At 54.5% G+C, this 23,944-nt stretch overlaps 1 protein-coding gene across 3 annotated transcripts in view; it reads left to right on the top strand.

The window, feature by feature from the left end:
* The first annotated feature begins 543 nt into the window (after positions 1-543).
* Positions 544-23,944, top strand: part of MINDY4 (MINDY lysine 48 deubiquitinase 4) — a 97,247-nt gene continuing 73,846 nt past the window's right edge. Inside the window, exons 1-5 of one of the 3 annotated variants that reach the window (XM_031951621.1) lie at positions 544-854; positions 5,110-5,229; positions 6,660-6,874; positions 10,392-10,647; positions 16,937-17,328. In XM_031951621.1, the coding sequence (XP_031807481.1) occupies positions 738-854; positions 5,110-5,229; positions 6,660-6,874; positions 10,392-10,647; positions 16,937-17,328 (1,100 nt within the window). In that variant the 5' untranslated portion in view covers positions 544-737. Of the gene's footprint in view, positions 855-5,109; positions 5,230-6,659; positions 6,875-10,391; positions 10,648-16,936; positions 17,329-23,944 lie in introns of those variants that run through there. The other 2 variants (XM_031951628.1, XM_031951633.1) reach the window with 2 other exon arrangements.

Raw genomic sequence — 23,944 nt, 5'->3', positions numbered from 1 at the left:
GAAATCTTGTAACTCACAGTTCATGGTTCCTATAATGATCCTTCCTTAAATTAAGTAAACACTGCATCTGAAAATGATTAAATGGTGATGGCAAGATTCAATTTCAGTATCAGCACTGATTAAGTGCCTACTGTGTTCCCAGGGACAGGCTTAGTGCTGGGAAGACAGACAAAATACAGAAGGTCCCCATCTCCATGGAGCTTTTAGAGGAAGTTCAGGGAAGGAGTATTTACAACATGTCCTTTCTCACAGAAATACAAAGTATAGACAAAGTAACTTCCAGAAAGCAGGAAGGAGAGAGCTCTCTGAAACACAGTATCTTTAAGAAGCCGGCATGAGAATAGGGCCAGGGGCCGGACAGAGAGAAAGGGGGACTAGCTTTTCGCTAGGCTGGTCAGCCAAGAGTGGCTGGGAGGGCTAGCCCAAGGTCTCGGCGCTGTGCCCGATGGGGCAGGACCTGCCGGAGGGCCCTCCTCCTCCTGCCTCCGCTTCCTGCTCCTCCTCCTCTGCTTCCTCCTCTCCTCTCAGCCCTCCCCTTCTGAATGCCAAGGGGGGAGGGGAGGAGGAGGAGTTCCAAGCTCGGCCTCTGATGCCATGGTCTCCACGGCAACACTCCCAGGCCAAGCCAACCGACAATAGGCTGCTCCCTTTGGGCTGCTGCCCCTACGCTTTGAATCCCTCCCAGACCCTGGATTCTAATGACCAGTGGGGGCAGGCGCTGTCTGAAGCGGTTGTGAATGTCTACTGCCAAGATCCGGGGGAGCCCACCCAAGCAGGCTGCAGGACTAGGGATGGGCCCCCTCTTTGTGGAGGAGGTGGCAGCGTCTCTGGTCCGAGAATTTCTCCACAGAAAGGTACCGGAGGCACCCCGGGCGGGCCCCAGCTCCCGGCACCTCCACGGGGTGTTGGGCTCCTGGCTGTGCCCTGGGAGCAAGTGGGGAGGGGGCCCGGGGCGAGGGGCTGGGGCTCCTGGGCAGGGGAGCCGGGATCTGGCCCTGGACATTCTGGAAGTCTTCCTGTAACTTCCTAAGGATGGCCCGGGAAGAGGCTCAACTACATCTCCCAAGAGCCCCATCTCCAAACAGGAATTTCCTTCCTGTGAGGAGTCCTAGAGGGCCCGGCTCCCAGCCATGTGCAGTCCCTCTGCTGGGCCTCCCAGAGCCAGGAGCAGCCACATGGCAGCCCCTTGTTTAAAGCCACGCTCCTAAGAAGGGAAACTTCTGTCAGCCTCCAAGAGGAGGCTGCTGCTCTGCCGGCTCCAGGGGGGCAGGGGATAGGAGGTTGCTTCTCTGATGGCTTCAGGGGGGCAGGATTCAGGAGGCTGCTCTGTCTGGCTCCAGAGGGGCCAGTATTCAGGAGGCTGCTGCTTTGATGGCTCCAGGGAGAAGGGGATAGGAGGCTGCTCTGGTGGCTCCAGTGGTGCAGGAAATAGGAGGCTGCTTCTCTGATGGCTTCAGGGGGGCAGGATTCAGGAGGCTGCTCTGTCTGGCTCCAGAGGGGCCAGTATTCAGGAGGCTGCTGCTTTGATGGCTCCAGGGAGGAAGGGATAGGAGGTTGCTCTGGTGGCTCCAGTGGTGCAGGAAATAGGAGGCTGCTTCTCTGATGGCTTCAGGGGGGGCAGGATTCAGGAGGCTGCTCTGTCTGGCTCCAGAGGGGCCAGTATTCAGGAGGCTGCTGCTTTGATGGCTCCAGGGAGAAGGGGATAGGAGGCTGCTCTGGTGGCTCCAGTGGTGCAGGAAATAGGAGGCTGCTTTGATGGCTCCAGTGGTGTAGGAGATAGGAGGCTGCTTCTCTGATGATTCCAGGGGGGCAGGAGACAGGAGGCTGCTGCTCTGGTGGTTCCAGCTATGCAGGAGAGAGGAGGCTGCTCCTCTGCCTGGCTTCAGGGGGGGCAGGATTCAGGAGGTTGCTGCTCTGGTGGCTCCAGTGGGGCAGGAGAGAGGAAGCTGCTCCTCTGCCTGGCTTCAGGGGGGGGCCAGGATTCAGGAGGCTGTTGCTCTAGTGGCTCCAGTGGTGCAGGAGATAGGAGGCTGCTTCTCTGATGATTCCAGGGGGGCAAGATTCAGGAGGTTGCTGCTCTGGTGGCTCCAGTGGGACAGGAGAGAGGAGGCTGCTCCTCTGCCTGGCTTCAGGGAGGCAGGAGAGAGGAGGCTGCTGCTCTGACAGCTCCAGGGGGGCAGAATGCAGACCTGCACTGAGGCTAAGTTCGTCTGCTGGCCGCTGATAGATAACAGTAAAAGCCCACAAAGCCTCAGTGTGTCAGGTTAGTAGAGGCTGCTGACAGCTGTCTAAGGAGGAACCTCTCCAGCCTCTCCCCAAGCCCAGCAAAGTGAGCAGGAGCTCTGCAGAATCTCCTAAGTTTTCTGGCAGAGCATCTCTGGGCTTTGGCCCCTTGGCTGCTACCTCCACATGTAGTGCCTGCTTCCCTAGGGCTTCCTTCACCAGCTCCCTGCCTTCTTGGGGGACAAGCAGCATGTGGCCACAGAAATGGAAGGGGCTGGAGGGAGGGAGTGACCTAGGGCCAGCTCTGGGAGGAGCCTGACAGTCTGTGTCACTCACGTTAATGAGCATTTATGGCGAGCCTGTCATATGCCAGGCAGAGTTTGGCTCTCCAGGCTGTTCTGAAAAGCTCTCGCTGGGGGAGGAAAGCCTGCTGGTGGCAGGAAGATTTGGGCTCGGACCCTGTTTCTGCTCCAGAAGTAGGCTGTCCTGAAGCCTTAAGGCAATGATGGAGCAGAAAGGGTGCCGGCTCCGGAGTCCCAGGATATGTGTTGGACTCTTGGATCTACTAGGTACGAGCTGTGTGATCTTGGGCCACTGCAATGAGTCTGAGTTTCCTCGTCTGTAGAATGACAAATGGCCTCAAAATCCTATGATAAGCTGAAGACTGATCAGGGAGAGTGATCAGGATGATGGGGCAAGGTTGAAAACATGTTATAGGCTTCGTGGGCTGCAAGCTTGGACTATTCAGTCTTTTTTTTACAGATAGTTTTAATGTTTTATTTTTGGGCCTTGAAAACATGTTAATGGGCTTCATGGGCTGGAAATTTGGAGTATTTAGTCTTTTTTACAGATAGTTTTAATATTTTATTTTCCCCAGTTACAGGTAAAATCATTTTTTAATTCGTTTTTAAACCTTTGAGTTCCAAATTCTCTCCCTTCCTCCTCCCACCATTGAGAAGACACATGTGAACTTACACAAGACATTTCTATAAACATGTCACTAAAGAAAACAGATTTCCCGTCACTTCCACCCATGAAAAATAAAGTAAAAAAGAGAATGTTTCAATCTGTATTCAGATCCCATCAGTTCTTTCTTTGGGTATGGAGAGCATTTTCCACCATAAATCTTTCAGGGTGGTCGTGGATCACTGTACTGCTGAGAACAGCAAAGTCACTCACAGCTGAGCATCCCAACACTTTGCTATTCCTTTGTCTGCAGGACATTGGACTTTGCATCAGTTCACTGAATCCTTTCTAGGTTTTTCCGAGTATCCTGCTCATCATTTCTTACAGAACAATTGTATTCCATCATAATGGCAGACCACATTCAGCCTTCCCCAACTGATGGGCATTCTTTCAATTTTCAATTCTTTGCCCTGAAATAAAAGCTGCTATATATAATTTTGTGCATATAGGTTCTTTTCCTTTTTTTTTTTTTAATCTTGTTTTGGGATACATGGTATGCATGATCCCTTAGGGCACAGTTTATATTTTTAGATCATTTTATTTGATCATATCAATTGGGGAATGGAGCTTGGTTTGTGTGTGTGTGTGTATGTGTGATTTTGATCAATTCCTATTTATTTGAGAAATGAGGCCATCATCAGAGAAACTGACTTCAAAATTCTCTTCACCATGACTCCTTTTATTTCCTGCCCATTTATTCTGTTCCCTTTCTCCTTTGATTCTGTCCCTTTTCAAAAGTGCTCTGCTACTGACCACTCCCTTCTCCCAATATGCTCGCCTTTCTATCACCCTTTTCCCTTCTTGTACCCTTTTCCTCTCCTATTTTCCTATAGGGTAAGATAGATTTCTATACCCATTATTTTTTTCTTTGAGTCAGTTCTGAGGAGAGTAAAGTTCATTCACTCCTCTACCCCTTCCTCTCCATTGTAAAAGCTTTCTCTTGCCTCTTACATTAAGCTATTTAATCTTGAGGAAGACCTACTCTTTAATGATCTTTGCTTGTTTGAAAGGCTCATAATGTTCAGCTCAGTCTAGATTTGTTTTGTTTTTATCTGTTATTTTGTGGGAAGAAATAGGATCCAAACTCAAAAGATTCAGGGAAGCAAATTTCAACTTTACAGGATTCAATGTCTCCTTTCAAAAAGTATCAAACCTCTTGCTTAAAAAATTAAAATGATGGCTCCCTCAAGATTCTGAGAAAACAATTCTCAACAATGAGAACCATTCAACAATGGAATGAACTGCCTTCACAGGTTGTGAGCACCCCAGCAACGAAATTCTCTCCTCCCTCTCTTCCTTTCTCCCTCCTTTTCCTCTTTCCCTGCTCCCTCCCCACAATTTCTGTCTCTGATGCCTTCAGTGTCCCTCTTCCACTCTGTATACCCTACAAAAGGTCACTACTATGGCTGCATTGCTCTCTAAGGAGAAGGGATTGAGGAGGGACTTAGGTGGGGAAAATCAAACTCAGAAGGTGGAGGTGGAGACAGGAAAAGTTATCATTAGAAAGTATTAATTCTTATGAGGCTCCCAGCATGATAAAGAACAGAGTGCTGACCCCCCATAGAAGGCCATTTTACTGGGGCTGGGGGCATCTGACACCTGCCCCCAGGCGCTAGAGTGAGAGCCCCTGGAACAAGGGGGAAGGAATGCAGGTCTAGGGCAGGAAGGGGACCAGAGCCCAAATCTGAGTTAGGACCTTCTCTGACCACAAAAGCTGCATTATCACATGTCTGGTAAGTAAGTGGTGGTGGTGGACTCCATGCTGATGTGTCTGCTGCTGCAGAGCCCCTTGGGAGCTTCTCCTTCCAGGTGTCTGGGTCAGTCTGGGAGTGCCCAGCAACCTCTACTAAGGAAGTAGTACCGGACATGGTAGAATGGGCTGAAGGGTGTAATTAACCAAATGTTTCCCACTTCTTCCAGGGTTTAAAAAAAACAAGCCTTGTCTTGGACCAAGAACATCCTCGAGGTGAATACAGCATAAACAACAGAAATGAGCTGCGCAAGGTTCTGCACCTAGAAATGCTTTATAAGGAAAACAAGGTGGGTGACTTTAAGGGGACAGGGCACTGAAAGTCGGGGGGGGAGGGTGGCAAGTGCAGGAGCGGAGGCTGGCAGCGAGATGCCCAAGGCCGCTGACCTAAGCGGTCTCCTACTGAGAAGGGAGAGGTGCCCTTTCTGGTGGCTGCTTCCCATACTCTCACTCTGACCCAGACCACCACTCTCGGGCTCTCTCCTTTCCCCACAAGATAATTTTTCATCACCGACGGTCAGTTCTTCCCATATGGGCCGTTTTTGCCTCTTCTCTTCTAAGGAAAAGCGCCTCAGCTCCCTTCCCACCCTTGCTTGTCCCCTTCAACAATCTCTATGATGAGATTGCCCAAATGTCAAAATTCTATACATACCTTAAGATAGTCAACCAATCATTCAGTCAGCAAACATTTCCTAAGCCCCGAGGCAGTGCTAGATGCTGGGACGCAAAGACAAAAGGGAAATATTCCTTGGTCTTGGGACCAGACACGAGGCTTATGTTCCACTGAGGGAATCCATGTGCACAGGTCAGGAAATCTGAGAGACAGACTTACCTGGCGATTTCCTGGGCAGGCGGTTTTAGCAAGGGGAGGAATTGGAGGCGGCCTCTCTTCAGAGGAAGCTTGGGAGGTGTGGGAAATTCCAAAAGGGGAAGTTGAGGAAATGCTTTTAAGGGGGATGTCATGTACTGGGCACAGACAGTTAAGCTGGTGCTAGAGCTGTGAAGATGAGTAGGTTCGTGGGATCATCCATCTAGAAACAGAAGGGACCTCAGAAGCCAGTCTCCTCGTTTGACAGATGAGGAAACTGAGGCTGAGAGGAAAAGAAGTGTCTTGCTCAGGATCCCACGGCTAGTATGGATCTGAGGCCCAATCTGAACTCCAAGCTGGGTAATTAGAATATAAGGGGGAGTTTGTCTCATGTCCTGCAGGCAAGAGGAAGTTTCTAAAACCATATAGGCTGGAGAGTTATGGTCATGAATAACCATCTGGGGAGCGCAGTTATCAGTCTGGAGATTTTCCCCTTTTCTGTGGATTTCGAATTATGTTAAATAAAATAAAATGGTCAGTCTTGGGCCGAAAATGCAGAGTGCGGGACGCCTAATTTTTTGTCTTTGACAATAGGATGAGAAGATCCTAGAAGGGCCCTCAGGGGCCATCCAAACCACTTCTTCATTTGAGGTATGAACTGCCCAGGGGCCAAGGCCACACATGTGAGAGGTGGCAGCCAGCACTCAGACAGGGCCCTTAGGCTTCTCGCCCCGCCCCTGCCACTTCCCCAGTGCTTCCCCTCAGACACAGGGGCTCCTTCTTCAACTGGAGAAAAAAAGATCTGAACTGGAAAAACTCAGACAAAAACGTTCAGCAAAAAGGGCTTAGGAAAACTTGACTTTGTAAAACTCGAAGCAATTCAAAGTTAACCTTTTTTTCTCCCAATAACAGGTAAAGAAAAATCCTCTGAAAACAAGCCTCGAAATCATTACAAGTTACTTTTTGGACCATTCTGGAAAGAACAGTTACCATTTAATACAAGAAACACCACTTTCTATTGTTTCAGCTTCCAAGATGTATCACAAACCACCTCTGAAACGCTCTGAGAATTCTGCAGTGAATAATAATAATTCCAGCGAGGTTTCAGACGAAGACGGAAAGGCCAGGTACCACACTGCACTGGTTAGAAGGGCACAAACTGCGCGCCAACGCCGGTCTGGGACACGCTTGTCCGGCCGCCCGGGGCGTGACTGAGAGGTGTCTGGGGGCGAGCATCCGCCACAAGTGCTTATTCATTCCTGGCTCTCTGGGCGGCGCGGCCCTACTGTGCGCCAGGGACCGGCCCTACTGTGCGCCAGGGACCGGCCGAGTGCTTCACACACATTCATACGCAAAAGGTGCCCGCGATTCTGAGATCCAGGGCGGTTAAAGGGGCCTGGGGGGGCCCGGGAGGAGCCGCGGGCGGACGCGTCGGAGGGGCCTCCAGGTTTTGTTGCCTCGGAGAGCCGGCCCAGCCTCTGAGCCGAGGGAGGCTCCTTGTACCGACCGGCGCTTCCCCACGGGGGCGCAGGGGCCGAGAGGCCGCCCCTGACCGGGGCCCGACGGCCCGAGGGCGGGCGCCCGGACACCTGGCGCTTCTCCGCTCTGCGGGGCAGCGGGGGAGGCGGCGCAAGGCGCGGCAGGGGCTGGTGTCCGCGGCTCCGCCTCAGCCCCTCTCAGCCCCGGGCACAGGAGACTGGGCAGCCACCGCGGCGTCCGAGGCGAGGACTGGCGGAGGGAGACCGTGGAGGAGGGCGGGAAACTGCAGACCTTAAATGCCCGGCCTTTGGCGCACGCGCAGTGGGGGAGGGCAAAGCACCTCCGGGTCCCGCGGCGCATGTGCAGGTGGCAGGCGAGGCTCGGGGCGGCGCACGCGCAGTGGGGGCGGGCAAGGCTTCCCGCCGGGTCCCGCGGCGCACGCGCAGTGAGGGAGGGCGAGGCTTCCCGCTGGGTCCCGCGGCGCATGTGCAGGTGGCAGGCGAGGCTCGGGGCGAAGCTTCCCGCTGGGTCCCGCGGCGCACGTGCAGGTGGCAGGCGAGGCTCGGGGCGGCGCACGCGCAGTGGGGGCGGGCGAGGCTCCCCAGGGTCCTGGGCGTACGTCCGTCGGGCCGCTGCAGGGCCTCGGTGCTGGCGCATGTGCAGAGAGGAGCCAGGCCTCGCTCTGGGGCCCGGCAGGCCGCTGCCCCGAACCACCGGCGGCTGCGAGGCCGGGCCCAAGCCGCCGCCTCGGGGCCCGGGGCCCCGCTAGTCTGGGGCTGGGCGGGGGGCCCGGCGGAGGCGCGCCGGGACATGTCCTCGGCCGACGTCAGCCTGCCGCACATCGGGCCGCGGGACCCCGAGCCTCGCACGGCCCGCGTCTGGGCCTCGGCCCCGGCCCCGCTGCCGTTCCTGTCCGCGCCGGGCCTCGAGTGGCCTCGGCCCCCTGAGGCCCCGCCCTCGGCCCGCGCGCAGCCCCTGCCCAGGTAGGGCGGCTGCCGGTCCGGGCGGAGAAGAGCCGCTGGGGCCTGCGGGGCCTGGAAGGAGGAAGGGGGGCTTCGGAGGCGGCCGCGGCGGAAAGGGGGGGAGGCCCCTCCCCCCGGGTCCCCCTCCTGCCCCTGACTGGGGCGCGCGCTGCCCGCATCGCATCCGCCCCCCCCCCGAAATGCGGCCGCTTCCCGGGGTCTCTCCCTCCTCCCGCTGCTCCTCGGAGGCCATGGCCCCTCCCCCCTCCCCAGGTTTTGTCCTCGGGCGGGGCCGCTGCTCAGAACCCGCGGCAGGGGCTGAGGGGCGGGGCTGGGAGAAGGGCCGCCGGAGGGGCCCCGGGCTGTCTGGCTTAGGGGCCCGGGTGGGACAGACCTCTGCCCCAAGCCCGGGCCCTCGCCTTCTGGCGTGGGCGAGAGCCCGCCGCCCTCCCTTCTGCGCCCTCCGCCACTCCCCGGTGGCAGAGGGCGCGGGCAGAACTAGCTCAGCCCTTGGGAGGAGCGCAGAGAGGGCTCGGGCCCCCTGGCGGACGGCCGGGAACAGGGGCGTGGGGTTGGGTGGGAGCGGCGGCGCCCTTCGCTGAAAGCGTCTTCGAGGCGAGGGCGCGCCCAGAGGAGGGGGCGTCACTGGGATCCAAAGGCCCCTGATTCTGGAGTTGTGACGGGGCTCGGGGAGCTAGAGCTCAGGGGCCTGTGCCCGAGCAGGGCTGGAACCCGCTGGGCCTTGTGAGCCTCGGGCTGCCTCTGCCCTGCCCGGGGGCGCGAATTGGGTGCAGGGGTCAGACCTCGTCCTTGGAAAGGGCCGCTTGCCTCGGAGACTTTGGCCCCGCGTCTCCCGGGGCTGCAGCGAGCTCTGGAGGCTTCAGGAGTTGGGCAGCTTCCCGCCGCGGTGGCCATTTGGCGCAGTGACCTGCTCGGAGTGGGCTCTGTCCCCGTGGTGGGACCGGGTCGTTGGGGGGGGAAGGCCCTTCCCCGGCGCTGCCATCCTGGGCCCGGAGCTGCTGCCGCCCAAGGTGTGCTCTGATGCAGCGGCAGCTCTCTGACACTCAGACTTCCCCTTCTTGGGAAGGATCGTCTGGCTTGTTGGTTTGGGACGGTCCCTTAAAAATGGGACTTGAGACCAGACAACCTAATCCAAGGTCTGAGGGCGACTTTGTGCCTTCCTAGGAGGTGTTCACTGGGAGGTTAGGGCGCGGACGGGACCCTCAGCAGCAAATATGGGAGCGCCCGGGCCCCTTCTCTCCTCCCTCCCGGCACGTGATAAGTGTCCAGTTAAATGGTCGGAACGGGGAGGGCGGGAGAGGGACTGCAGATGGGGGTGTCTGAGTAAGGTGGCTGAACCCCGTCTGCCTGCGTCGCCGGCATGGATGCTTCTTGCTGGTTAGAACAGGGAGGAGGAGTTTTAGCAGTTTGAGCGTGGAAGTTAGTGCTTTCTGCAGGCCACAGACCGCGGTGCTGCTTTTATCTGTCGGCCCTTATACGGCAAGCACGTGGAGAACCTCGGCTGTATGGAAACTGCCACGGGAAAAAACACGTTTTGGATACCAAATGAAACTATTTACCACGTGGGGTTACCATGGCAGCCTTTCAGCCTTGTCTGTTTGGGATAAATAGTGAAAAGCCCTGGGCAGCCTCAGCTCCGTGGATGCCGGGGCAGCCTCTGCGTTCGAAAGCCACAGATTTACATCATCCGCATCGTATCGTGTTCCTACAGCTCCCAATGCCGTTTGAATCCAGGTGGGCCAGCACATCCCTTGGCTTTGACCCTCTGGAACACAAACCGCTGTGGGCAGACGGATGAGATTATCAACTCCATTCTCCGACCGCTGCCTTTGCCACGGCGTGCCGATCCTAATGAGTTATTTTTCTTTGATTTTTAAATGACAGTCCAGTCCATTTTTTCTATTATGACTGGCTAATGTGAATGGACACAAGATTCCGTGAAAGTACGAGAGAAAACCTGGTGCTTTAACTTTTCCTAAATTCGCGCCAGTTATTACTAGAAACACTAAGAGCGAACTGCCTTGCATAAGGGACTCCATTCCCCCCGACAAATGGTGAGACGGCCTCAAAAGTGTTTTTGGTCAGTTGGTGGATGCATATTTCCCCGGGGGGGGGTGATCAGTAATGTGTGAGTGCTCAGGACTGAGATACACTCCTAATGCCCACCTCTTCTCTCCAATAGGCATGATGAATGTGATGGTGACACACTCGGTAACACCACGTCCCCCAAAAGACCGCCACACAAAAACAAGACCTCCAAGTCCGTTGTCGGAGATGGCAATGGGTCGCCACCGCTCCGGAAGGAGATCATGTCAAGCAGTGTGGAGAACCCTAAAATGGCAGAGTCTTCAGAAGGGAAGAAGATGGCAGAAGGGAGACTCAAGTCTGGCCTCTTAGCCAGAGGAATATTGTCGGGGCCCATCGCCAACTCACAAGAGGTGGTTATGATTATTATTATTTGGAGGAGGGTGGTGGTGGTGGTGGTGAAAGGGCCCTGGTCTGGGGAGCAACATAAGGAAACCCCGGCCGTAGATTTGGCTCCCCTCCCACCTGCTCTCTGATCTTGTGACCTTTCCTTGCTGTTTCGGAGAAGGGGGAGTGGGCCTGCTAAGTGCTGCAGTCTTGATTACATGCCGCAGGCTGAGCTTGCCCCACTCTCCCTGGGCTCTCTGGGCCCAGCTACGGCAGAGGCGGCTTCATCCAGGAGTTAGAGTCTGGGCAGTAAAACACTCCTGCTAGTGATAGGAGGGGAGGCCTGCACATGTCTCATAGGAAAGTAGCTTTTTAACATGACTGTTGATCTATGATCTTTAAAATGATCTCTGAGGTGGGCCGCAGACCGGCGCCTGTCAGGGGTCTTTGCTTGGCCATTCTACGCTGGGCAGCTGCCAGAGCACTTGGCAGCAGTGGGCTGGCAAGGAGGTCATTGAGGGCTAGAGGACGCCGCGTTGCCCCTTCCCTGTCTGGGTTCCAGACTCCCCCTCTCCATCACCACTGCATGGTCCCCTGCTTCTCTGGGCCTGCATTTCCTCGTTTTTAGGAGGAATCAGAGATCACTCAGACCCATTTTGTCTCTAATGCTCAGGGACGGTTTTGTTGGTCTGAACCCATGATTCCATTTGTCTAGGAGTGTCTGCTGTGGGAACTCTTCCCTTATTGAGCTCTGCACACCTGCTCACTCCTGGTGCCTCGTGGTTATAGAGAGTTAGTTGTGGAGGCACTGAAGTGACCTGTGCAGGACCCCGCAGCTCATCTTCACCAGGTCGTGCTGCCCCTTCCCTTGTGGGGCTGCGTTTGTAGACGGATGCACCCAGATTCAGGGAGGCCATGCCCGGATTCAGGGAGGCCATGCCCGGATTCAGGGAGGCCATGCCCGGATTCAGGGAGATTGCACCCAGATTCAGGGAGGCCATGCCCGTATTCAGGGAGGCTGCACCCAGATTCAGGGAGATTGCACCCAGATTCAGGGAGGCTGCATCCAGATTCAGGGAGATTGCACCCAGATTCAGGGAGGCCACGGCCAGATTCAGGGAGATTGCATCTAGATTCAGGGAGATTGCACCCATATTCAGGGAGGCCACGGCCAGATTCAGGGAGATTGCACCCAGATTCAGAGAGGCCATGCCCGGATTCAGAGAGGCTGGGCCCAGATTCAGGGAGATTGCACCCAGATTCAGGGAGGCTGCACCCAGATTCAGGGAGATTGCACCCAGATTCAGGGAGGCTGCACCCAGATTCAGGGAGGCTGCACCCAGATTCAGGGAGATTGCACCCAGATTCAGGGAGGCTGCACCCAGATTCAGAGGCCACGCCCAGATTGAGGGAGATCACGCCCCGATTCAGAGAGGCTGGGCCCAGATTCAGGGAGATTGCACCCAAATTCAGGAAGGCTGTACCCAGATTCAGGGAGATTGCACCCAGATTCAGGGAGGCTGCACCCAGATTCAGGGAGATTGCACCCGGATTCAGGGAGGCTGCACTTAGATTCAGGGAGGCCATGCCCAGATTCAGAGAGATTGTACCCAGGTTCAGGGAGATTGCACCCAGATTCAGGGAGGCCATGCCTGGATTCAGGGAGGGTGCACCCAGATTCAGGGAGATTGCACCCAGATTCAGGGAGGCCACGGCCAGATTCAGGGAGATTGCACCTAGATTCAGGGAGATTGCACCCAGATTCAGGGAGGCCACGGCCAGATTCAGGGAGATTGCACCTAGATTCAGGGAGGCTACACCCAGATTCAGGGAGGCCGCACCCAGATTCAGGGAGGCCAATGGATTCAGGGGGCTACCTAGATTCAGGGGAGGCACCCAGATTCAGGAGATTGCCCAGATTAGAGGCCCGCCTGATTCAGGGAGAACCTAGATTCAGGGAGATTGCACCCAGATTGAGGGAGGCTGCACCTAGATTAAGGGGATTATTCCCAGATTCAATCCCCAATTAGGGAGATCACCCCAATTCAGGGAAGGTCCCCAGATTGGGAAGGTTGCACCCAAATTAGGGGCTGCCCGATTCAGGGAGGTGACCAGATTAAGGATGCCGGATTAGGGAGTACCCAGATTCAGGGAGATTGCACCAGATTCGGGAGGCCAGCCGTTCAGAAGTTGACCCAGTTCGGGAATTGCACCCAGATTCGGGGTACCGATTCAGGGAGGCTTTAAAAAAGATTCCCAGGGAGGTCCCCAGATTCAGGAGGCTGCCCCGTTGGGGAATTGCACCAGATTCAGGAGGCGTACCTTAGATTCCAGGGAAGGTGCACCAGATTCAGGAGGCCACGCCAATTCAGGGGATTACCTAGATTCAGGGAGTTGCACTGATTCAGGGAGGCCCCAGATTAGGGAGGCCACCGATTAGGGAGTTAAAGATTCAGAGGCCATGGATTAGGGGAGATCACGCCCCGATTCAGAGAGGCTGGGCCCAGATTCAGGAGATTGACCCAAATTCAGGAAGGCTGACCCAGATTCAGGGAGATTGCACCCAGATTCAGGGAGGCTGTACCAGATTCAGGGAGATTGCCCGATTCAGGAGGCTGCACCTAGATTCAGGGAGGTCATGCCCGGATTCAGAGAGATTGCACCCAGATTCAGGGAGATTGCACCCAGATTCAGGGAGGCCATGCCTGGATTCTGGGAGGCTGCACCCAGATTCAGGGAGATTGCACCTAGATACAGGGAGATTGCACCCAGATTCAGGGAGGCTGCACCTAGATTCAGGGAGATTGCACCCAGATTCAGGGAGGCCACGGCCAGATTCGGGGAGATTGCACCTAGATTCAGGGAGGCTACACCTAGATTCAGGGAGGCCACAGCCAGATTCAGGGAGGCCATACCCGGATTCAGGGAGGCTGCACCTAGATTCAGGGAGATTGCACCCAGATTCAGAGAGGCCATGCCCAGATTCAGAGAGGCTGGGCCCAGATTCAGGGAAATTGCACCCAGATTCAGGGAGGCTGCACCCAGATTCAGGGAGGCTGCACCCAGATTCAGGGAGGCTGCACCCAGATTCAGGGAGATTGCACCCAGATTCAGGGAGGCTGCACCCAGATTCAGGGAGATTGCACCTAGATTCAGGGAGATTGCACCCAGATTCAGGGAGGCCACGCCCAGATTGAGGGAGATCACGCCCGGATTCAGAGAGGCTGGGCCCAGATTCAGGGAGATTGCACCCAGATTCAGGGAGGCTGCACCCAGATTCAGGGAGGCTGCACCCAGATTCAGGGAGATTGCACCCAGATTCAGGGAGGCTACACCCAGATTCAGGGAGATTGCACCCAGATTCAAGCAGGCCATGCCCTGATTCAGGGAGGCTGCACCTAGATTCAGGGAGGCCATGCCCGGATTCAGAGAGATTGCACCCAGATTCAGGGAGATTGCACCCAGATTCAGGGAGGCCACGGCCAGATTCAGGGAGATTGCACCTAGATTCAGGGAGGCTACACCCAGATTCAGGGAGGCCGCACCCAGATTCAGGGAGGCCATATCTGGATTCAGGGAGGCTACACCTAGATTCAGGGAGGCTGCACCTAGATTCAGGGAGATTGCACCCAGATTCAGGGAGATTGCACCCAGATTGAGGGAGGCCACGCCCAGATTGAGGGAGATCATGCAGGGATTCAGAGAGGCTGGGCCCAGGTTCAAGGAGGCAGCAGAAGTCAGTCCTTACTGTCTCTCCCCCTAAAAGCCCCATTCTTCAGAGGGAACCTGACAAGCTGTAATGTGTTTTGAGAAGGGTTGGACCACGGGACAGGCCTGAGTTTTTGCTTGGAATGAGAGAAAGGGGGTGCACTGTGAGGTGGGCGGCTGCAGGCCTCCAGGGGAACATGGGCCTTTGTAAGTGTCTGAGAGGGGCTGGCAGGCAGGGGAGGGGATGTCCGGCTGTGGGAGGCTGAGCCACCATCAGGGCGGAGGTCAGCCCGGGCCAGGAGCACCTGGCACTGGTTGGGGGCGGGCTGCGGTTCCCAGCGTTGCAGCAGATTTCCCATGGGAGGATGCGGGGAGCAGCTGTTTGGCAGCTGACCCGGGGAGGCCGAGGGACCAGTGGCCGAAGGGCTGCACTCCGGCCCAAGAAGTTGGGGTCAGATCTTTGCTCTCTGTGGGGCCACGCGTTTAAAGCTCCCTGAGGGAGGCCCTTGTTTGGATCAGGGGCAAGGACCGGCTAATTAGTGGGGTTTGTTTCTGGAATTTAGGAAGCTTTGTGGCAGATGAGGCGATCTCCTGGGGCTGTCCCTAAGGGAAGCAACAGACGATCTCAGGGAGGCAGGATTCCCAAACCCCTGGCGGCCCCCCAGCAGAGACCCGTCTCAGGGCAGCCCAGGGGAGGTTTCAGCCCCCGGGGGGTCTCTGTAATGGCGGCTCCCCGGCCTCGGCACATCCTCACCCCTCCTCCATGTTTGATGGGGGTTGGGCATCCCTGGGCTCTTCCTGATGGGCGCCTCCTTCTGAGGTTACCGAGGGCAGACAGGCACAGCAGGGAAAAAGCTGGCCAAGAAGCTTACAGCTGTTTTCTAGCCAATGGTGATGGGATGAGGGAGGGATGGACAAATTGAGAGGATGGATGTTTTTTCTGGAGGCTGTTCTGGTGCCCCCTCCCCCGCACCCCTTTGTTCCCCGCTCCCCACTCCTCCTGCCGGCCTGGGTGGCTCGGGGGGAGGCCAGGCTCCCTCTCCGGCCTGTAGCAGAAGGGGACACAGGTGCAAGGAGCAGGAGGCCAGGCTGCCCTGTGTACGAAGAAGGGCTGGGATTGGCCGGGAAGGCAGACATGCTCAGTGAGGTCTTGGTCCCCATCCTGGGCGGGGCTGACGTTTCAGCCACTTAACCTTGGGGAGTCGGACCCTGGGTCTGGGGGCTGAAGGGGGGGGGGGACAAGATCCCGGGTTCGGGGCAACAGGTGGGGAAAAGGCCGGGGGATGGAGGGCAGAGAGCTGGGGTGAGTCCTTGCTGCCCGGCTTCATTCGCCACATGGCCAGGGTTACCGCAGTGACAGAGGGGAGGCCTTCTCGGGGTGCAGGGGGCGGCCAGCGCGGGGACACAAGCAGAGGGGATGTGGGTGGGGGCCGGTCAGTGCAGACAAGCTGGCCGGGGACGGGCCTCGGTCCAGGATCTCGGCCGGCTCTGCCCTGTTTCGTGTTTATCACTGTTGTCTGGGTGTGGTGGGGGAGAGTGACCTTTGGGGGCTCCGAATTTGGAGCCAAGCCCAAGAACAGGAAACTTCGTAAAGAGAGATAACAAGTCCAGCACTTGGCTCAACAAACAACTTCCAAGTGCAAAGAGATGGCTGAGAAATGTCAAGACCAGGGTTTGCTTACAAAAGAGAGGGGGTTTCCATGGACCACAGGCTCCATAGCGATTGCGAAGGCCACGTGTTGGCTACGTTAACAGGCTCTAGGCTGGCACCAGCAGGGCCAGCTTGTGTTCAGTCCTGGGCGGCTCATTTTAGAAAAGATGTTGAGAAAGCAGGAAAAAGGTCAGAGGAGGGTGGTTAGGATGGGACCCTCAGGGTCGGGGACCGGGTAAGAGAGAGGAGGATTGTTGGGGTGGGAATGCTCTCTTCAAGCTTTTCAAGGGCCTTTTGTGGAAATGGGATTCCGCTTGTTCTGTCAGCCCTGGAGGACAGAGCTTGGCCCGGTGAAGAGTTTGCATGGGCTTGAGCAGAGTGTTGAGCAGAAACGAAAGGGAAACACCAACAACAGGGGCTCTCGTCGGGTAGAGGAGGCTGCCTTGGGGGGTACTCATGTTCTCGGACAAAGGCGAGGCAGCCGTTACTTTTTTAAGTCCCATTCTGTTTTAAAATGTTCAGTCCCAACCGCTCCCTTCCCTTTCCTTATCCATCAAGAGGACAAGAACAAGAACCAGTTTCAGGAACGTCGCAGCTCCTTGTCCAGGTGCCTGTTGAGCCAGTTAGTCCCTGCTGTCCTCTCCGGAGCCATTTTTAGTTGGGGCACTCTTCCTGTCTCGAACGCCAAGTGCGGTTCCTGGCACTTGGGAGGTGCCGAAGAGCGACTTGTGGTTCCGAGATGGCAGCGGCTGGTGAGCGTTTTTAATGCCTTAGCTGCCAGTTGTTACCTCGGGTGACGCAGAGAGAACCAGGTATTGGAGGATGGTTGGTCCCCATTCCTCCCTCTTGCCCAATAGCAATTGAAAAAAAGAGATTTCAGTTCTGCTGAAACCCACTGTTGTTGTAAAGAGATCTGGATGAAAGCACTGACTGGGTTTTGTTGGTCACTTTCTCAGGACCCCCTCAGAAAACGCTTCCTGAGACGGTCATCGGGCCTGAGCGCGGCACAGAATAGGGATGAAGGTCACGTGAAGCCCTTCAGCTTGTCTCCTGGCCATATTCTATCTGACACCCTTTCCTCCAAAAATTCCCCGGACACTCACAGCGATTTGGCCGCAGAGAAGTGGAAGAACCTGTCCAATGCCTCTTCTGACCCTCTCGGCAAAATGCACTTGGAAACGGACAAAAACAAACTGAGAGACTTCCCGGAAGGCAAGGCCGCAGTGAGTAATATCGCCGAGAAGACTGGGACAGATGGGAGGTTGCTCTTTCCCTGTGGAAGTTCAAGGCCTTCTCAGGAAAGACAGGAAAAGGCTTTCAAATGGAATACTCAGGCATTGGCACACAGGTAAGCCTTCGGTGAGCTGGCGCTCCTTTCTAAAGAGGGCCTTGAAGAATATCCCCAATAAACCAAAGAGATGCACAAACCTATACCCAAGTCACCCAGTTGTCATTTGGTGTAAGAAAACCTCGTGGGATCATTGCTTTTCCCAGGGAGTTATTGTCTAGACCCATGGCCGTTGCCTGCCTGGAAGCCTCCCTGGGCTTGGTGGGAAGCCTTGGCAGCTCGGTTGGACTCACGGTCTCGCCTTTGCGTCCCGTGGGGTGTCCCTGTCTCCACCTCCCTCTCGGGTCCCTCCTTCTGGGTGGCTTGGTTAGTTAGGATCCTCTGGATGCCTTCAAACTGCCCTTTCAAATGTGCTTGAAGAAAAGGACCTTTTAGCTTTATTCATCTTAAGGAAAGGAGTTGCTGACTAATAGGATTTGAATGTGTTATCTTTACGGGGTGGGGGAGCCTTCAGCTCTGGCCTGGTGTCTGCAGATGAGCCGCCCCTGGTAATATGGCTGGGGGTGGGGGTCCTCCTCTCCTGAAGGCGAAGCTGACGATAAACAATGCCTAGGAAGGAATGTCCTCCTTCCTAGGTTAAATGGAACAGATTTTCCTTGACCCGATGGTGGGTGCATTGTGACTTTAGCTGGGAGTCGCTTGGCTTTTGAGTACTCTTGCTTGACTGATGTGATTTATTTGTCTGGGTTCCTTTTTAGTCTAGGTCCTCTACAACTTCAAATAACCAGGACTCAGCTGATAAAATTTTCAGTTAGCTGAAATTTCTCTTTGAGGAGAAAGGCACACAATAAGATAGAAATCAAGGATTTATTTGGAGAAATTGCCTGGGACCAGAGATCAGAGAACGTCCCGGATTACAGAGGACCTGTGCCCTCCTCCCTGACTTGTGCAGCCCTTTCTGGACAGGCATCCGCTCGGGCCACGTGGTCTGTGAGGGTGGTTCCGGCTCCGTCTGCAGGAGCCTTGGGCTCTGTCTCCCAGCAGAGATCTCTGAGTCCCAGGTCAGGCAGAGGGACCCCCTCTGTGGATGAAAATATCCATTCCCTAGCTTGGTTTGAGGCTATTTAAGCACACGGACAGCAAAGTCTCAGTCACTTTTTTTTTCTTCTTTTTTTTATTTAATAGCCTTTTATTTACAGGTTATATGTATGGGTAACTTTACAGCATTAACAATTGCCAAACCTCTTGTTCCAATTTTTCCCCTCCTCCCCCCCACCCCCTCTCCCAGATGGCAGGATGACCAGTAGATGTTAAATATATTAAAATATAAATTAGATACACAATAAGTATAGATGACCAAAACGTTATTTTACTGTACAAAAAGAATCAGACTCTGAAATATTGTACAATTAGCTTGTGAAGGAAATCAAAAATGCAGGTGGGCAAAAATATGGGGATTGGGAATTCAATGTAATGGTTCTTAGTCATCTCCCAGAGTTCTTTCTCTGGGCATAGCTAGTTCAATTCATTCCTGCTCCATTGGAAATGATTTGGTTGATCTCGTTGCTGAGGATGGCCAGGTCCATCAGAACTGGTCATCATATAGTATTGTTGTTGAAGTATATAGTGATCTCCTGGTCCTGCTCGTTTCACTCAGCATCAGTTTGTGTAAGTCTCTCCAGGCCTTTCTGAAATCATCCTGTTGGTCATTTCTTACAGAACAATAATATTCCATAATATTCATATACCACAATTTATTCGGCCATTCTCCAGCTGATGGGCATCCACTGAGTTTCCAGTTTCTAGCCCCTACAAACAGGGCTGCCACAAACATTTGTGCACATACAGGTCCCTTTCCCTTCTTTATGATCTCTTCGGGATATAAGCCTAGTAGTAACACTTCAGCCACTTTTTTTTTTATTAGGTATATCTTTTTTTTTTTAATAATTTTTTATTGCCAGAACCCATGCCAGGGTAATTTTTTACAGCATTATCCCTTGCACTCGCTTCTGTTCCGATTTTTCCCCTCCCTCCCTCCACCCCCTCCCCCAGATGACAAGCAGTCCTATACATATTAAATATGTTACAGTAGATCTTGGATACAATATATGTGTGTAGAACCGAACAGTTCTCTTATTGCTCAGGGAGGATTGGATTTAGAAGGTAAAAATAACCCGGGAAGAAAAAAAAATGCAAACAGTTTACATTCATTTCCCAGTGTTCTTTCTTTGGGTGTAGCTGTTCTATCTATCCTTGATCAACTGAAACTGAGTTAGCTCTTCTCTTTGTTGAAGAAATCCACTTCCATCAGAATCCATCCTCATTCAGTATCGTTGTTGAGGTATATAATGATCTTCTGGTTCTGCTCATTTCGCTCAGCATCAGTTCATGTAAGTCTCTCCAAGCTTCTCTGCATTCATCCTGCTGGTCATTTCTTACAGAACAGTAATATTCCATAACATTCATATACACAATTTACCCAACCATTCTCCGATTGATGGAGATTCATTTTCCAGCTTCTGGCCACTACAAAAAGGGCCGCCACAAACATTTTGGCACATACAGGTCCCTTTCCCTTTTTAAGTATCTCTTTAGGGTATAAACCCAGTAGAAACACTGCTGGATCAAAGGGTATACACAGTTTGATAACTTTTTGGGCATAGTTCCAAATTGCTCTCCAGAATGTTCAGCCACTTTTTAGAAGGATTTTCAGGAAGGGCTTTTGTCATGGGTCATTGGACCAAGGAGGTGTCCCCCGTGACAGCTGAGTGTTTGCTGCTGCCATGGGCCTTTTGGCTCCTACCTCGTCTGGTCCTGAACTTCCCTGGAAGCCCTTCCAGCCGGGTGGCGGCTGCCTGAGCCCAGAGGAAGTCTGGGAGGGGGAAGGTGCCGGAGACCTAGGCTGGAATCCTGCCTCCAGGCTCGGCCTCTGGTTCTTGCCTCCATAGCTTCTCCCGTGGACATTCCGTTCTTGCCCCTCATAAAACTGTCACTCTAAGTCAGGCCCATCAACTTGAGATCGCGCCATGCGGCAGCTTTCTACCTGTTGTCTCTCCCTCCCCGGCCCATCTCCTCAAAGCTGTCATGGTGGCTGAATCAACTGGGGAACCTTCCCTCCAGAGTCTGATCAGAGAGGAGAGAGACAGAGACACAGAGAGAAAAGAGAGAGAGACAGATGAGACAGAGGGAGTTAGGCAGAGACAGAGAGACAGAAACAGATGAGAGGGAGATAGAGAGACTGAGACAGAGGGAGATATAGACAGAGAGACACAGACAGATGAGATAGAGGGAGACAGAAACAGAGACAAGTACAAAGAGACAGATGAGACAAGTACAGAGAGAGAGAGACAAATGAGAGGGAGATGGACACAAACAGACAGATGAGAGGGAGATAGACAGAGAGAAAGAGAGAGACACAGATAGACAAGACAGATGGAGTTAGGCAGAGACAGAGACATATGAGAGGGAGATAGAGAGACTGAGACAGAGGGAGATATAGACAGAGAGACAGACAGATGAGATAGAAGGAGACAGAAACAGAGACAAGTACAAAGAGACAGATGAGACAAGGAAATAGAGAGAGAGATAGAAACAGAAACAAGGACTGAGACAGAGGGTCATAGAGAAACAGACAAGACAGAGAGAGAAAGATGAGATAGAGGGAGATAGAGACAGAGAGATATATAGACAGAAACAGAGACAAGGAGAGACAGAGACAGGGACAGATGAGACAGGGAGATAGAGAGGCAGAGACAGGAACACACAGAGAGAGTCGGAGACAATGAGACAGAGGGATTTAGAGAGACAGAGAGAGAGACAGGGACAGATAGGGGAAAGGGAAAAACCACAAGGAAAAAAACCAGAAGAAAAAAAGATGAAAACAGTATGTGCAGTAATTCAGTCTCAAAGCTCTCTCGGACGTGGACAATAGTTTGCACCTATAGTTGATTGGGATTGGCCCGAATCACAGAGAAGAGCCACGTCACCATAATAGTCGGTCACCACAATCTTGTTTTTCTGTAAAATCTTTTCCTCACTTCACTCAATGTCACGTAAGGCTTTCCGGGCTTCTCTAAAACCAGCCTTTTCATTATTTCTTAGGGAACAATAATATTCCACAACCTTCATGTACCATAATGTAGCCGCTCTCCCGCTGAGGGGCAGCCATTCAGCTCCCGGTTCCTTGCCGCCACAAACACTTCTGCACATGGGGGTCCCTTCCCTCCTTTATTATCTCTTGGGGACACAGGCTGGATCAGGGGGTGCACAGTGTGACAGTCCTTTGGGCTTAGTTCCCAACTGCTCCCCAGAATGGCTGGATCCATTCACAGCTCCACCAACAATGCATCAGTGCCCCGGTTTTCCCGCATCCCCTCCAACATTCATCGTTACCTTTTCCTGTGATTTTCGCCAATCTGAGAGGTGGGAGGTGGGACCTCAGAGTTGTCTTGTTTTGCATTTCTCTGCTCAGCAGTGATTTGGAGCATTTGTTCAGGACTTTGACTGGTTTTAATTTCTTCTTGTTTATGTTGTTTGACCATTTGCCAACTGGGGAATGACTTGTGCCCTTAGAGCACCCCGACTCCAGCTCCAATGCCACCTGCCCCACGTTATAAAACCCAGTGCAGCGAAGCTGAGGGCCTTCAGGGGCAGGTCTGGGTCAGGGTCCTCAGGCCCAGAGGGTTTGTTCTGAGCTGCCTGTTCTTGAGGAGCCTCGAGCCGAGTGGGAGCCAGGGAAGAGCGTCCTGACCAGACAGGGCCGCACCTCGGCCGGCTGGGGGCCCAGGCCCTGTCACCCTGACAGGTGTGGGCTGTGGAGAGGATGGATGGGCGGGGGCCTTTTCCCATGCCACCCTGGTCCCTGGCTGGCCCAGGAGCCCCAGTGAACCTTTCTTCTCAGGCCCCCACCCAGCTGTGGCTGGCATAGGCAAGACACTTGACCTTGATCTGCCTCAGTTTCCTCAGCTATAAAATGGAGCTCTTACTATCCCTGACCTCCCAGGGTGGTTGTGAGTTAAGTCTGTAATTTATTGAGAGGTGGAAGGAACCAGATTCTCTTGGGAAAGCGTAGCGCCGCACACAGGAGGCGCTCAATAAGTGCTCCCCTCCATCTCCACAGGGCTCTCGCACTGTGTTCCGGGTTCTGCCACAGTGACCCGCTTTTTCAGCACCGTTGCTTCTGGTTGTCTGCCATGATCCTGGGGCGAGTGGTTCCTGGCCGGGTGGGCCTGGGAGCAGGCTGGCTGAAGCGCGACTCCTGCCCAAGACCCCTGGGCCGCTCTCCTAGCCTCAGTTTCCCCAGCTGTACAGTCACGGAGCTGGCCCCAGGACTGTGAAGTGACCATGTCCATGTGCGCTAATGCTGTCCCTGCTGCCGCCGCGGCTCCTTGGAGAAAAGGAGCACAAGGGCGGCCCTGGGGGGGAGGGGTCCATGGCCAGAGACAGCCACTGGCAGAGGGACTCCCTTAGAGAAGCTGTCATTTATTAAGCACCTACTGCTTACAAGAACCAGAGGAAGCAGGGACTACTGGCGGGGGCTCAGGCAGCTGTGCAGGCAGGCCTATGCTGGGGAGCTTGAGGACTGAGGGGGGCAGAGGCTCTGGGTGAGGGGAGAGGCTCTAGGCAAGGGGAGAGGCTGGGCACAGGCACGAACAGGCTGACCTCAAGGCTGGCCAGCCGGGGGCCCCCCTCCCCTCTGGGAATTCACTGCCCAGCTGGCCGTGGTCTCCCTTGTCTGTGCAGGAAGTGCATAGGAGGGGCTCACTGTGATCTCAGAAACAGGTGCTCCGTGACAAGGCCACGTGGTGGGGGGTGAGGAAGGAGACTCGGCTTTGGGGGCTCGGTGTCCCTGTGGCCTGGCCCTGGGCCCCTAAGCCATACGGCAGCCTCATCCTGCAGCTGCTTGCCAGGACCCTCCTCCCTCCCTTCCTGGGCCGGGCCCCCCACAGAGCTTGCTGGCCCGGAGGCCCCCTGTGCTGTCCCATGCTCTCCTCTGTGAAAGAGGCAGCCCTCCCCTTGGATGCGCGTCCATCCTCTGGGCAACAGCTTCTTTGGTGCCCCCCCCCCCAAAGCACGGAGCATCCCTGAGCTGCTGCCCCTTTATTTCCAGCTCCTGGAACATCGGAGCTTGATTGAGCGACTTGGAGATCCCTCAATAAATGCCGGCTACACAAGGAGCGCGAATCCCTGGAACTTGCAACCCAGGGGAGTGGGCAGCTCCCACAGGCGGAGGAGGGCACAAGGAGCCGACAAAAGGGCCCTGTTGGGACCCATTTTCTTGGCCTGGTGGGGACGCGTCCACATTGGCTGAGTCTTGGAGCCGACACTTGGGTAGCTGGTGGGCAGAGGGACGTCACCCTCCATCACTCCGAGTACATTTCCTGACTTCTCTCCAGATGGGGGATATGCTCAGCAGTCCCACCAGCAGCATGTCAGTGGCCCAGTTTTCCCACATCCCCTCCAGTATCGGCCCTGCCATCTTGGCCAGTCGGTGGCGGAAGGTGGGACCTCGGAGTTGTCACAATGTGCATTTCACTGCAAGAGGGATTGGCGCATTTTTTCATATGACTAGAGATGGCTTTAATTTCTCCATCTGAAAATCGTTCATTTATCAGTTGGGGAATGACTTGTATTCTTGTAAATTTGCCACAGTTCTTTATATGTTTTAAGAATGAAA

Source organism: Sarcophilus harrisii, chromosome 1 (assembly GCF_902635505.1).
Source record: "Sarcophilus harrisii chromosome 1, mSarHar1.11, whole genome shotgun sequence".
Classification (NCBI taxonomy): Eukaryota; Metazoa; Chordata; class Mammalia; order Dasyuromorphia; family Dasyuridae; genus Sarcophilus; species Sarcophilus harrisii.
Note: the sequence above shows the minus strand (reverse complement) of the source record. Positions and strands in the feature narration are given on the sequence as shown.